General features: G+C 44.7%; 1 protein-coding gene across 1 annotated transcript in view; it reads right to left on the bottom strand.

Annotated features, from left to right (window-relative positions):
* Positions 1–15,414, bottom strand: part of LOC134338723 (zinc finger protein 850-like) — a 44,470-nt gene extending 29,056 nt beyond the window's left edge. The window contains exon 1 of the mRNA XM_063034765.1: positions 13,964–15,414. Coding sequence (XP_062890835.1) covers positions 13,964–14,966 — 1,003 coding nt within the window. The 5' untranslated portion in view covers positions 14,967–15,414. The remainder of the gene's footprint in view (positions 1–13,963) is intronic.
* Between the last annotated feature and the right edge of the window lie 826 nt (positions 15,415–16,240).

Genomic DNA, 16,240 nt, shown 5'->3' with positions numbered 1-16,240 from the left:
ACTAAAACCGGTAGGACGCTATTTAAATATGCAAGCTAGCAGAGCATCAAAAATAAATTCATACAAGCAGTAGAGCACAGATTTAAAAAAAAATAGAAGAATTTGTGCAAACTAGCAGACCATGTGGGGATGGGGAACAAGTTCTGGTTGCAGGACAACCTGTCAAAATTTCAAGATCATGGTTAAAGTAAAATATATGTACGTATTTAAAATTGGATCAAAACCATGGCTGAAGTTGTGAAATATACTAAGAGCTCTTAAATGAGATGTTTAATTTTGATATGATTATGATATATAGATTTGATATGATTATGATATAGTTTTGATATGACTGACCAGAGGTGAGCCACGGTGGCAGGGCCTCCAGCACTGAGTCTGACCCTGTGGTACAGAAGGGTGGGATGGAGAAGAGGAGAGCTGTCATCATTGAGGACTCTATAGTCAGGGGAGCAGACAGGAGATTTTGTGGACGTGAGAAGGACACCCGCATGGTTTGTTGCCTCCCGGGTGCCAGGGTCCGGGATGTCTCTGACCGGGTGCACAACATCCTGGCACGAGAGGGAAAGCAACCAGAAGTCATGATACATGTTGGCACCAACGACATAGGCAGGAAGAGGGATGAGGTCCTGAAATGTGAGTTTCAGAAACTGGGCAGAAGGCTGAAGAACAGGACCTCAAGGGTGGTGTTCTCAGGATTGCTGCCAGTGCTATGTGATAGTGATGGTAAGAATTGGAGGAGATGGCAGTTGAATGTGTGGCTGAGGAGTTGGTGCAGGGGGCAGGGTTTTAGATTTTTGGATCATTGGGATCTCTTCTGGGAAAGGTGGGTTGCACCTGAACTCGAGGGGGAGCAATATCCTTGCAGGTAGGTTTGCTAGCATGGTACAGGAGGGTTTAACCTAATTTGCAAGGGGGATGGGACTCAGAGCAATAGAGCAGTGGAAGAAATGCATGGAGTAAAGCCAGATCTAACATATAGAGAGGCTTTGAGGAAAGAGAAGCAGAATAAAGGGTGTAAAGGTAGAAGGGCTAAAGTGCGTGTACTTCAATGCAAGAAGCATCAGGAACAAAGGTGGTGAACTGAGAGCTTGGATACATACATGGAATCATGATGTAGTGGCCATTACAGAGACTTGGCTGGCACCAGGGCAGGAATGGATTCTCAATATTCCTGGATTTCAGTGCTTTAAAAGGGATGGGGGGGGAGGGGAGGAGGGGTGGCGTTACTGGTCAGGGATACTATTACAGCTACAGAAAGGGTGGGTAATGTAGCAGGATCCCCTTGAGTCAGTATGGGTGGAAGTCAGGAACAGGAAGGGAGCAGTTACTCTATTGGGAGTATTCTGTCAGCCCCTGGTAGCAACAGAGATACCGAGGAGCAGATTGGGACGCAGATTTTGGAAGGGTGCAAAAATAACAAGGTTGTTATCATGGGTGACTTTAACTTCCCTAATATTGATTGGCACCTGATTAGTTCCAATGGTTTAGACGGGACAGAGTTTGTTAAACGTGTCCAGAACGGATTCCTGTCACAGTATGTTGACAGGCCGACGAGGGGGAATGCCATACTAGATCTAGTATTAGGTAACAAACCGGGTCAGGTCACAGATCTCTCGGTGGGTGAGCATCTGGGGGACAGTGACCACTGCTCCCTGGCCTTTAGCATTATCATGGAAAAGGATAGAATCAGAGAGGACAGGAAAATTATTAATTGGGGAAGGGCAAATTATGAGGCTATAAGGCTAGAACTTGCGGGTGTGAATTGGGATGATGTTTTTGCAGGGAAATGTACTATGGACATGTGGTTGATGTTTAGGGATCTGTTGCAGGATGTTAGGGATAAATTTGTCCCGGTGAGGAAGATAAAGAATGGTAGGGTGAAGGAACCATGGGTGACAAGTGAGGTGGAAAATCTAGTCAGGTGGAAGAAGGCAGCATAATTGAGGTTTAGGAAGCAAGGATCAGATGGGTCTATTGAGGAATATAGGGAAGCAAGAAAGGAGCTTAAGAAGGGGCTGAGGAGAGCAAGAAGGGGGCATGAGAAGGCCTTGTCGAGTAGGGTAAAGGAAAACCCCAAGGCATTCTTCAATTATGTGAAGAACAAAAGGATGACAGGAGTGAAGGTAGGAATGATTAGAGATAAAGGTGGGAGGATGTGCCTGGAGGCTGTGGAAGTGAGTGAGGCCCTCAATGAATACTTCTCCTCGGTATTCACAAATGAGAGGGAACTTGATGGTGAGGACAATATGAGTGATGTTGATGTTCTGGAGCCTGTTGATATTAAGGGAGAGGAGGTGTTGGAGTTAAAATACATTGGAACGGATAAGTCCCCGGGGCCTGATGGAATATTCCCCAGGCTGCTCCATGAGGTGAGGGAAGAGATTGCTGAGCCTCTGGCTGGGATCTTTATGTCCTCGTTGTCCACGGGAATGGAGGATTGGAGGGAGGAGAATGTTGTCCCCTTGTTCAAAAAAGATAGTAGGGATAGTCTGGGTAATTATAGACCAGTGAGCCTTACGTCTGTGGTGGGAAAGCTGTTGGAAAAGATTCTTAGAGATAGGACCTATGGCATTTAGAGAATCATGGTCTGATCAGGAACAATCAGTGTGGCTTTGTGAAGGGCAGATCATGTCTAACAAGCCTGATAGAGTTCTTTGAGGAGGTGACCAGGCATATAGATGAGGGTAGTGCAGTGGATGTGATCTACATGGATTTTAGTAAGACATTTGACAAGGTTCCACACAGTAGGCTTATTCAGAAAGTCAGAAGGCATGGGATCCAGCGAAGTTTGGCCAGGTGGATTCAGAATTGGCTTGCCTACAGAAAGTAGAGGGTCGTGGTGGAGTGAGTACATTTGGATTGGAAGGTTGTGACTAGTGGTGTCCCATAAGGATCTGTTCTGGGACCTCTACTTTTCATGATTTTTATTAACGACCTGGATGTGGGGGTAGAAGGGTGGGTTGGCAAGTTTACAGACGACACAAAGGATGGTGGTGTTGTGGTGTCATATGCCCCGTGACAGGGGTTAAAGAAACCAGCAGAGATGGAAAACACTTTGGAGTCTCGTATTGCTATAAACTAATATTTATTAATAACTACGCAATACAGTAATATAAATGTATATAAAACAAACAGGTTAGCAATGATTATATATAAAAGTAAGTGTGGAATATATATGTATGAAAAAACCAAGCTTCTTTAAGTCTAGGGGTAAAAAGATATAGTCTTACGATGTTGAGTAAAGTTCAGTTCAGTTCAGTTCGTGGTATTTAGTTGAGTAGTGATGGAGAGAGTGAGTTGAGTCTTTAGGTGAGTTGATGCCGTCGATCTTCTCGTCGTCCTCCGAAATCCTTTACAAGTCACCGACTGTGACTTTAACCAGGAGGACCAGTCTTCTGTGGTGGAGCTATCACCCAGGTGAGGGTGGACACATAGATAACTCTCCACCAGTCAACCCCTTCTCCTCAAACTGGAATAGCAACTTGGATCAATCCACCTGATCGATCCTCCAAAACCCACTTTTCCAGCGGGCACAACAATGCTCATTCAGTGTCCAGATCATGTGTCCTGACGTCTGTATCATCTGACCTCCCATTTATTTCACCAGGCTGAGCATCACCTGTCATTCAAAGAGTCCCTCCCTCCTTTGTCTGTAAAGGAGTGCACAAGCAGGCAACCAGTCCTTGAAGAAATATCAACAATCTGCCTTTGGTCACCATAGCAACCTTTGAGCTGCTCGGTGCTGTCTCCAACACCAAACTCAGTAAAAATCCAAAGTTACTTCCAATGCCTTGAAGTGACAGTCCAACCGTTAATCTTCATCTCTCACTCTCTTTTCAAAAGCAACATATCAGTGGTAAATAACACTGTCTCTCTCTCCTTTCCAAACAAACCATCAATGATAAATGTCTCTCTCCAAACAGTTAATAGGGGCACTCCAGGATCCCCTCACAGTGGATAGTGTAGAGGATTGTCGAAGATTGCAGAGAGACATTGATAGGATGCAGAAGTGGGCTGAGAAGTGGCAGATGGAGTTCAACCTGGAGAAGTGTGAGGTGGTACACTTTGGAAGGACAAACTCCAAGGCAGCGTAAAAAGTAAATGTTAGGTTACTTGGTAGTGTGGAGGAGCAGAGGGATCTGGGGGTACATGTCCACAGATCCCTGAAAATTGCCTCACAGGTAGATGGGGTGTTAGCCTTCATAAGTCGAGGGATAGAGCTTAAGAGTCATGAGGTAATGATGCGGCTCTATAAAACTCTGGTTAGGCCTCACTTGGAGTACTGTGTCCAGTTCTGGTCGCCTCACTATAGGAAGGACGTGGAAGCATTGGAAAGAGTACAGAGGAAATTTACCAGGATGCTGCCTGGTTTAGAGAGTATGCATTATGATCAGAGATTAAGGGAGCTAGGGCTTTACTCTTCGGAGAGAAGGATGATGAGAGGAGGCATGATAGAGGTATACAAGATATTAAGGGGAATAGATAGCTGGCAGGGGAATAGATTAGCTGACAGCGATGCAGGTGGATGCTTCCCTGGTATCATGGATTCTTATTACCTGACTGGCAGACCACAGTACGTGTGCTTGCAACACTGTGTGTCCGACAGAGTGATCAGCAGCACTGGGTCTCCACAGGGGACTGTCTTGTCTCCCTTTCTCTTCACCATTTACACTTCGGACTTCAACTACTGCACAGAGTCTTGTCATCTTCAGCAGATTTCGGATGACTCTGCCATAGTTGGATGCATCAGCAAGGGAGATGAGATTGAGTACAGGTCTATGGTAGGAAACTTTGTCACATGGTGTGAGCAGAATTATCTGCAGCTTAAAGTGAAAAAGACTAAGGAGCTGGTGGTAGACCTGAGGAGAGCTAAGGTACCGGTGACCCCTGTTTCCATCCAGGGGGTCAGTATGGACATGGTGGAAGATTACAAATACCTGGGGATACGAATTGACAATAAACTGGATTGGTCTAAGAACACTGAGGCTGTCTACAAGAAGGGTCAGAGCCGTCTCTATTTCCTGAGGAGACTGAGGTCCTTTAACATCTGCCGGACAATGCTGAGGATGTTCTATGAGTCTGTGGTGGCCAGTGCTATCATGTTTGCTGTTGTGTGCTGGGGCAGCAGGCTGAGGGTGGCAGACACCAACAGAATCAACAAACTCATTTGTAAGGCCAGTGATGTTGTGGGGATGGAACTGGACTCTCTGACGGTGGTGTCTGAAAAGAGGATGCTGTCGAAGTTGCATGCCATCTTGGTCAATGTCTCCCATCCACTACATAATGTACTGTGTGGGCACAGGAGTACATTCAGCCAGAGACTCATTCCACCGAGATGCAACACAGAGCGTCATAGGAAGTAATTCCTGCCCGTGGCCATCAAACTTTACAACTCCTCCCTTGGAGGGTCAGACACCCTGAGCCGATAGGCTGGTCCTGGACTTATTTCATAATTTACTGGCATAATTTACATATTACTATTTATTATTTATGGTGCAACTGTAACGAAAACCAATTTCCCCCGGGATCGATAAAGTATGACTATGACTATGATTATGACTATAGAGTGGACAGCCAACGCCTCTTCTCCAGGGCACCACTGCTCAATACAAGAGGACATGGTTTTGAGGTAAGGAGTGGGAAGTTCAAGAGGGATATTAGAGGAAGGTTTTTTTACTCAAGAGTGGTTGGTGCGTGGAATGCACTGCCTGAGTCAGTGGTGGAGGCAGATACACTAGTGAAATTTAAGAGACTACTAGACAGGTACATGGAGGAATTTAAGGTGGGGGGGATATATGGGAGGCAGGGTTTAAGGGTCGGTACAACATTGTGGGCCGAAGGGCCCGTACAGTGCTGTACTATTCTACGTATTATTGAAATGTGGCTCCTGATGTGAAAGTATGGGATAAGTCTAAGAAAATGGCTCTTATTGATTTAGAAATAAGACCATGTGGTGGATTTGACAGAAATGAGTGATTAGAGTTAATGAGATGAGTAAAACCTTTTACTAATCAAAAGAATCACAAAATTTGTGATTAAACTACAAAAACAGCACGACAGATGCAGTAAAAAGTCTAAAAAGCAAATCTTTGCCTCTGGATAGCCAACGCCTCTGCCAATTTGCCTCACTCTATAGATTTTGTGTCCATCTCCTGCATAAATACAGATGCAAATTAATGAATCCTTTGTTTATAATATCATGCACTTTACACACTGACTTTGATCTTAAACAGCAGAAAGTTTTCATATGCTGGAAATCCAGAGCAACATATATAAAATGCTGGAGGAACTCAGCAGGTCAGGCAGTCTCTGTGGAAATGAATAAACAGGCTTGTTTCAGGATGAGACCCTTCAGGACTGGAAAGGAATGGGAGAGATGCCAGAATAAAAAGGTTGAGGGGTGAGGAGAAGGTGATAGGTGAAGCTAAGTGGGTGGAAAAGGTTGACAGCTGGCAAAAAAGGAATCTGATAGGAGAGGAGAGTGGATCATAGAAGAAAGGGAAGGAGGAAGGGACTCAGATGGGAGGTGATAGGCAGGTGAGAAGAGGTAAGAGGCTGGAGTTGGGGAATAGAGGAGGGAAAAAATGATATTCATGCTATCAAGTTGGAGGTTATCCAGGCAGAATATAAAAGTGTTGCTTTATATTCTAAGGTTGTTGCTCTATTTGGATAGGTCCCATTGACATTGTCTTCTGCACTTCCTGTAGAGCCTCTGTGTATGATACGCCCATTTCTACCTGAACACACTGCGCTTCTACAACTTTCTTATGTACAGGACCCCATGCATATGCAATTCTATGTCCCCTCCACAATTACTACATTTTGGCCTAAAACCTTCTCCACACTGTGTTTTACTCCTCCATACAGCTGCTACATGACTGAACTTCTGGCACTGAAAACATATGAATGAACAGCACATAGATTTGAACCATATGACTCATATCACTTAAATTAACACTATCCAGCAACTTTTTTCTCCCCGTCAAATATGTCTGTTATCTGTCAAGTAGGGTGCTGTGCATAATCCTGATTTGATGGAGACAGACGTGAGAGTATGGAGGAACATCTGGAGAAACTCCTGAAATACCTTCATTGCTGCCGCTGCTGTGTGATCCAGAATCTCTGGAGGAGAAGGCCCCGAGTCCTCGGCTTTGCTTGTTGCTCGGCAGCCAGAATGGGGTTGAAGCGCTCGGCAGAGATGGTGCTCGCTGTCGGAGGCTCGAAGTTTTCGGACGGACTCAGAGTCGGCTGTGGTCGAGTGCTTCCAATGCATTGGCAGTTGTCCGTGCCTGGAGGTTTTTATGGCAGGGAGAGTTTCTCCCTTTTGCCGCCTGCTATCGGGACTATCGGGCGTCGATCGGAATTTTGAGACTTTTTTTTACCATGCCCATGGTCTGCTCTTTATCAAATTATGGTATTGCCTTTCACTGCTGTAACTATATGTTATAATTACTGTATGTGGTCTTGTCAGTGTTAGTCTTTGGTTTGTCCTGTTTTGTGATATCACTCTGGAGGAACATTGTATCATTTCTTAATGCATGCATTTCTAAATGACAATAAACGAGGACTAAGTGTCCTCATAATCTAATCTAAATGCAATCAACACCGATAAGCTATCTGTTCTTACATGGCCATGAAACCATTTTAAACATTTAGCATCCATAACTTTTCCCCCCAACTAACTGATTTTTAATTTGGTCAATGGATAGGTATAGAGCTACTCATGTGATTATTCCCCAAAGCCACTGTCACTCAATATGATTACTTGGTGTTACCTTGCTTCCTCTCACAGCTTTTAACCCCTAAGCTTCCTCACATTGCTCACTATCTTTACAAAACACGAATACTGCCTTGTTTCTTAAAGGTTTTGCATCCACAGTATCTCTTTCTGTTTCTCACTTCATCCCCCACTCACCTATCTATCACCTTCTAGCTTCTCTTCCTCCCCCACCTTTTTATTCTGGCATCTTTCCCCTTCTTTTCCAGTCTTGAAGAAGGGTCTCAGTTCGAAAAGTTGACTGTTTACTCCTGTCCGTATGTGCTGCCTGACCTGCTGAGTTCCTCTAGCATTTTGTGCATGTTTCTCTGGATTTCCAGCATCTGTAGAATTTATTGTGTTTAGGATCTGCAGAACTTCTTGTGTTTTAAAACTCTCTCTTCCTTCCTTCTTTGGCATTCATTTCAAAAGGACTAGAATACAAAAAGCAAGGATGTTATATTGAGGCTTTATAAAACATTGGTGAGGTCTCACTTGGAGTATTGTGAGCAGTTTTGGTCCCCTTATCTCAGAAAGGATGTGCTGATATTGGAGAGTATTTAAAGGGGGTTCAAGAAAATGGGATTGAAAAGCTTGTAATACGAAGAGCATTTGATGGCTCTAGGCCTCCACTCACTGGAATTCAGAAGAATGAGGGGTGACCTATTCAATGTAAAAAGATGTCAATAGAGTAGATGTAGAGAGGGTATTTCCTATTATGGGGGAGTCTTAAGACCAGAGGGCACAACCTCAGAATAGAGAGGTATCCTTTTAGAACGGAGAAGAGGAGGGATTTCTTTCACCAGAGTGGTGAATCTGTGGAATTCATTGGCACAAGTGGCTGTGGAGACCAAGTCATTTGGTATAGTTAAGACAGAGGTTGATAAATTCTTGATTAGTCATGGCATGAAGGGATATGGGGAGAAGGCAAGAGATTGGCCAGGGGCTGAGAGGGAAAATGCATCAGCCATGATAAAAAGACAGCAGGCTTGATGAGCCAAATGCCTAATTCTGCTCATATGTCTTATGTTCTTATATTTAAATCCTGTCTGTTGCCTTCAACTCTAATATTTTTTTAAAGATTATAGTTATTTGTCACGTGCAAAAAAAACCCACACATTTTAATTCCACGTCCCGTTCCCATTCTGATATGTCTATCCACGGCCTGCTCTACTGTCAAGATGAAGCCATGCTCAGGTTGGAGGAACACCTTATATTCCGTCTGGGTAGCCTCCAACCTGATGGCATGAACGTTGACTTCTCTAACTTACGTTAATGCCCCTCCTCCCCCTCGTACCCCATCCCTTATTTATTTATTTATTTATTTATTCATTCATTCTTCCCCCGTCCCTCTCACTATAACTCCTTGCCCATCCTCTGGGCTCCCCTCCCCTTTTCTTTCTCCCTAGGCCTCCTGTCCCATGATCCTCTCCCTTCTCCAGCCTTGTATCCCTTTTGCCAATCAACTTTCCAGCTCATAGCTCCATCCCTCCCCCTCCTGTCTTCTCCTATCATTTCTGATCTCCCCCTTTCGAATCTCTTACTATCTTTTCTTTGTTAGTCCCGACAAAGGCTCTCGGCTCAAAACGTCGACTGTACCTCTTCCTATAGATGCTGCCTGGGCTGCTGTGTTCACCAGCATTTTTTGTGTGTCTTCCTAATTAGGCATGGGTTTCCAAATGTTATTATCCTATCCCTATGATGTTTTTCCTTTTTCCTACTTTCTCCTTTTCTATTTCCTGCTGAAATGTATATTACACATCCTGGCTACTGTTAGGGGGCCTGTATATAACTCACTACCCACAAGGTTCTACATGTTCCAATCCTATGTCACCTTTTTCTGAGGATTTGATTTCATTTTTACCAGCAGAGCCACCCTACCCCCTCTGCCTCCCTGTATATCCTTGTGCATACAATGTGCATTCTTGGATGTTAAGTTCCAACTGTGATCTTCTTTCGGGAATGACTCAGTGATGCCCACAATGACATACCTGCCAAATTCTAACTGCGCTGTAAGATCATCTATCCTATTCCGTATACTTTGTGTATTCAAATATAATACCTACAGTCCTGTATTCATCACCCTTTTCAATTTTGTCCCCATTTGACACTGTATCTCATCCCACTGACAGCAATTTTGCCCTATCATCTCTGCCTGTCCTTCCTCAGTCTCACTGCACACTGCAGCTAGTTGTATACCAGCTGCCCCATCCTCAGCACTATCACTCCGGTCCCCGTTCCCCGGAGGAGACCTGAAGTGACTTTGGGTGGATAGGATGAGAGCTCTTGCTCCTTAATTGAAGTTCCCAGTGGGAACTCGGGGAAGTTGGTTCTCACACTGGTAGCGGTTATTGTTTCAATTTACCTGCACGACCTGATCTGCTGAAGGGCGCAGATCGGGACAGAGCATTGAGAGAATGAACACTCAGTTCCAGATTCAGATCACCCTTGTGTTCAGTACATCGGCCAAATCAACAGGAGGTTGTGACCGACTCAGGCTCCCAGTGGGCTTCAAAATGCGAGGGGCACTTGGGAAGCTTCCTTGGTGTGAACCGGTAGGGAAGGTTGAAAGAGAATTCCTAGGAATAGGAATGAGAGCTGAATATTACAGGGGCCGAAGGAATTCAAACTTTGCCATGAGCCCTTGCCACTCAGGGGAGGTGCTGTTGTAATATGAACAAAGTCACCAGAGGCGCAGCCTGCAGATATAGAGAAGTCTTTTATTTGATACACACAAATGTAAACTGACAGCCTTTTGGAATGATGAGAGTCAGAGATAGAGAGAGAGAGAAATAGAGAGATAGAGAGATAGAGAGAGAGAGAGAGAGATAGATAGAGAGAGAGATATAGATAGATAGAGATGCAGTCATATATCAATCAAGTGGCTGTTTCCTGGTCTACAATTGACTCTTGAGTGCTGTCTTCTCAGTCCTACTCATGCAATTTACTGATACAGGCTGCATTTTAAATTTAATCTACAATTCATATTCCGATCTGAATGTTGGTTGCTGTAAATGTTTGCTATATATCCTAACTCCAGAATATGCCACTGGGTCCCATATACCTTACCTAGGTGTGCCAGACACAGAAACAAAGATAGCCCCATGGGAATTGTGGAGAGAGGCCGTGAATAGGTCCACATCGAAGATTGGGGAATCATATAAAGGCACAATCAAGATTTGTGACTGCACTCCCTAAAGCTTAACCCCCCCTACACCACCAGTGCCCCTGAATAGGTCCAAAAGGGTGATTCCCCCAAATGAGCTTATGCCAACCAGAGGCCAGGGTCCTAGAGCTGGGTTGGTGCCACCAGAGAGCATGATGTGTGCACATATCAACAACAGCTGTTGGCGCTTGGGGGAATCAGCCTGATTCTGGCATGGGAGGGCAGGGATGTCTCAGAGCCAGCTGGTGCTAGACAAGGACCCTTCTGCTATTCTGGAAAGTCTCAGTGCCAGTGTGTACTGGGGTTTACCTGACTGTGTGGCCTGGGAGGTCAGTGACTGGGCCCTCTCCAGTGCCAGAACAGTACCTCCGAATAATGCCAAGCTGAGGCCGAAGCTGGAGCTGGAGCTGGAGCTGGGTCGGTTCCTACTGCTGACGTGGACCTGAAGGCCCAACCCAGAGGAGAACCCATTGTCAAATTTCACCAAGAAACAATTAGACCAAACAACTTCAGGCAGAACTGGTCAGGATGATAAACATCCATCGACACAGAAATGGTAACTTTTAAAATTAGAAATGAATCAAGTTTAGAGGTGGAAGGGTCAACTCTCTGGCCGCAGGATAGTTGAGATGAAAATGGCCTTGAGGCAAGAGGGGTGGTTACACAACTCTTCCTGGGCCCTCTTGTTCACTCTGTATGTTCTGCTCAGGTTTAACTTCATAGATAGACAATAGTAGACGAAGGAAAGGCTGTGGATGTTGTCTACATGGACTTGAATAAGGCCTTTGACAGGGTCCCACATGGGAGGTTAGTTCAGAAGGTTCAGACACTAAGTATCCATGGAGAGGTTGTAAACTGGATTTGAAACTGGCTGTGTGGGGGAAGACAGAGAGTGGTTGTGGATGATTGCTTATCAGACTGGAGGCCTGTGACTAATGGTGTGCCTCAAGGATCTGTGCTGGGACCATTGTTGTTTGTTGTCTATATCAATGATCTAGCTAATAATGTGGTAAATTGGATCAGCAAGTTTGCTGATGACACTAAGATTGGAGGCATTGTGGACAGCAAGGAAGGCTTTCAAAGCTTGCAGAGGGATCTGGACCAACTGGAAAAATGGGCCAGAAAATGGCAGATGGAAATTAATACAGACAAGTGTGAGGTGTTGCATTTTGGAAGGACAAATCAAGGTAGGACATACACAGTAAATGGTAGGGCACTGAGGAGTGCGGAGGAACAAAGAGATCTGGGAGATCAGATACATAATTCCCTGAAAGTGGCATCACAGGTAGACAGGGTTGTAAAGAAGGCTTTTGGCATCCTGGCATTCATAAATCAAAGTATTGAGTATAGGAGTTGAGATGTTATGGGGAGGTTATATAAGACATTGGTGAGGCCAAATTTGGAGTATTGTATACAGTTCTGGTCACCTAATTATAGGAAGGATATCAGTAAGGTTGAAAGAGTGCAGAGAAGATTTACTAGGATGTTGCTGGGTCTTCAGGAGTTGAGTTACAGGGAAAGACTGAACAGGTTAGGACTTTATTCCTTGGAGCGTAGAAGAATGACGGGAGATTTGATAGAGGTTTACAAAATTATGAGGAGTATAGACAGAGTAGATGTGAATAGGCTGTTTCCACTTAGACTGGAAATACAAGAGGACATGGCTTTAGGGTGAAAGGGGAAAGGTTTGGGGGAACATTAGGGGGAACTTCTTCACTCAGAGAGTGGTGGGAGTGTGGAACAAGCTACCATCTGACGTGGTAAATGCGGGCTCACTCTTAAGTTTTAAGAATAAATTGGATAGGTACATGGATGGGAGAGGACTGGAAGGTTATGGACTGGATGCAGGTCAATGGGACTAGCGGAATAATGTTTCGGCGCAGACTAGAAGGGCTGAATGGCCTGTTTTCTGTGCTGTAGTGTTCTATGGTTCTATATTGTACTTGTCCTGTTAAGTTCCACCTGCCATTCCTTGGTCCACTTTCACAGCTGGTCTCCATCCCATTGTAACCTTAGATAACTCTCACTTTCACCACACACCAGTTTTGGTGTCATCCACAACCTCACTAATTGTTCAATATTCTCTTCCAAATCAAACGTGACAAACATCAGATTAGTACAGGATGACAAGACCGTTTGTACTTCCAGATCTGGATGGATTCAGACACTGCCTGAGTATTAAAGGCATCAAGTTTCCTGGTCTGCATTTGGACACTGGGCACCATCTTCAGACAGACCCAAGGGGTCACTAAACGAACTTTGTTGACATCACCCTGTGAGCAGCTCCTTAGCAAAGACCCAGGATCAATAAAGACAGTTGGCCCAAGCAGTAATTACATATATTTTTCCAGAGTTGTCCCCCCATCAAATCCCAACAACTAATCTATCATTCCTCCTTAAGACAATCCTAAACATCGCCTCCTAAATGAATAGAAGGAACTGGTACATTGCTCCACAGTTGCTGGAATTCTCTTCATCTTGTGCCGGTTTCCTCCTTTCCCTTCAGACAGAAGATCCAGTTCATGAAAAGAATTTGAGGCCACAAATAAAACCCAACAAGGGGAACAATTCCCGAGTACACGATCAGCCCTTTCGGCACAATGAGGTTCTAGATCCAAATTGGCTAGGTCTTGGCTCGATTGGTGAGCAGGAAGACCCAAGGACCGGATTTGTCACCTTGGGACTGGGAAAATCTCAATATCACCAACCAAGGATCAGCTAAATCTGTAGTTATTAATGAGGCATTCCAACACATCTTATCTCCACCAACCTCCTCCAAATGCAGAGAATAGTTGTTCTGCCTCTGGTCTACAGGTGCCCAAAGTTTAAATCCTATTGTGATGTTGCATCTCAATGTGATCTGTCCAACACCAGCAGAAGAAACTCCTTCCATGCTCGGTGACCAGGGTGCAGAACTGCATGTGATGAGCAACAGCAATAATTGCAGAGTTCGACACCAGCAGTCACTTTTGACCTTAATTCTGGATTCAGCAACCATGATGGTTAAATATCCAGCGTGCAGTTTCTTTAAACTTTCTCACCAGTGTGAACTCGGTAGTGCGCCACAAGGTTGGTTGACTGAGTGAATCTCTTCCCACAGTCCGAGCAGGTATATGGCCTCTCCCCAGTATGAACTCGCTGGTGTACGAGCAGGTCAGATGATTGAGTGAATCCTTTACCACATACAGAACAGGTGAATGGCCTCTCTCCAGTATGAACTCGTTGGTGTCTCTGTAGGCTGGATGAGTGACTGAATCCCTTTCCACAGACTGAACAGGTGAATGGCCTCTCCCCAGTGTGAACTGACTGGTGTGTCTGTAGGTGAGATGACCGACTGAATCTCTTCCCACATGCCGAACAGATGAACGGCCTCACCCCAGTGTGAACTCGTTGATGCATCTGTAGGAGCGATGACTGAGTGAATCCCTTCCCACAGTCTGAGCAGACAAATGGCCACGCCCCAAAGTGATCTCGTTGATGTGTCTGTAAGTGGGATGACTGACTGAATCCCTTCCCACAGTCTGAGCAGATGAATGGCCTCTCCCCAGTGTGAACTCGCTGGTGCCTCTGTAGGCTGAATAAGTGAGTGAATCCCTTCCCACAATCTGAACAGGTGAATGGCCTTTCCCCAGTGTGAACTCGTTGGTGCATCTGCAGGTTGGACGACTGACTGAATCCCTTCCCACAGTCTGAGCAGGTGAATGGCCTCTCCCCAGTGTGAATTCGCTGATGTACCTTCAGTTCAGATGACCGATTGAATCTCTTCCCACATTCAGAGCATGTGAATGGCCTCTCTCCAGTATGAATTCGCTGGTGTACCAGTAGGGCAGATGACTGAGTGAATCCCTTTCCACATACTGAACAGGTGAATGGCCTCTCCCCAGTGTGAATTTGTTGGTGTGCCAGTAGGGCAGATGATTGAGTGAATCCCTTCCCACAGTCTGAACAAGTGAATGGCCTCTTCCCAGTATGAATTCGTTTGTGTCTCTGTAGGTTGGATGACCGAGTAAATCCCTTCCCACAATCAGAGCAGGTGAACGGCATCTCCTCAGTGTGAAATCGTTGGTGTGTCTGTAGGTGGGATGAGTGAATGAATCCCTTTCACAGTTTAATATCAATTCTCCGTCAATTCGCTAAATCAGTCAGACTTAGTAAATCCCTCACACAATCAATTAATGCAGTTGAAGAACTGATCTCTAGTGAACAAATGCTGCTATGTTCTCAGCTCCCTGGTTCCAGTGGATTTCACTGAGTTACAACAGAAAATTTCATTTCAGATTCAAAACATATTTCCAGCTGAGATGACACACTTCTTTGTCTCCAAGGATCAACAACCGATATATAAGTGTCACAAAATAAGTATCTGGTCACTCTTTAAAAACCTGGACAGAGACAGTAAAACTGACATGTCACTGACTTTGAGACTCCAAATCACCAATTTTTGTCATTTCCAACCTGCAAAAAGATTTACAAAAGACATCAATGGGTAAAGGACATTATTTTGGTAAGTGTACGGTCATGAACATTGGTAGAAGAAATAAAAGTTCAGACTACTTTTCAAATGGGACGAAATTTCTAAGATCTAAGGCACAAAGAGTTCACACTTGGGAGTCCTCATGTAGGATTCGCTAAAGGTTAACTTGCAGGTTAAGTCTGTGGTGAGGAAGACAAATGCAGAATATAAAAGCAAGGATATATTGCTGAAGCTTTACAAAGCACTAGTAAGGCCTTACTTGGAGTACTGTGAGAAATTTTGGGCCCCTTATCTAGAAAGGATGTGCTAACATTAAGTTCAAAGGAGCACACAAAATGATTCTGGGTCTGAAAGGCATGTCATATGAGGAGTGTTTGATGGCTCTGGGCCTCTACTCACTGAAATTCAGAAGAGGGACTTCATTGAAACTGTTGGAATATTGAAAGATCTTGATAGAATGGATGTGGAAAGGATGTTTTCTATGGGGGCGGGGGCAAGCAAGACCAGAGGACACAGCCTCAAAATAAAGGGATGTCCTTTTAGAATGGAGGTGAGGAAAAATTTATTTAGCCAGAGAGTGGTGAATCTGTGGAATTCATTATCACAGGCTGCTGTGGAGGCCAAGTCATTAAGTATATTTAGCAGAGGTTGTTAGATTTTTGGTTAGCCGGGCATGAAGGGATACAGGGAGAAGGCAGAAGGCTGGTGCTGAGAGGGAAAATGAATCATCCATGATGAAATGGCAAAGCAGACTTCACAGACCAAATGGCCTAATTCTGCTCTTATATCTTACAGTCTTATGTGATAATTTTCTCATCCTCTATCATGAGGAAGATTTTAGTTT

The sequence above is a fragment of the Mobula hypostoma genome, chromosome 28 (genome assembly GCF_963921235.1).
Source record: "Mobula hypostoma chromosome 28, sMobHyp1.1, whole genome shotgun sequence".
Lineage (NCBI taxonomy): Eukaryota > Metazoa > Chordata > Chondrichthyes > Myliobatiformes > Myliobatidae > Mobula > Mobula hypostoma.
This window is presented reverse-complemented; position numbering and strand designations above follow the sequence as displayed.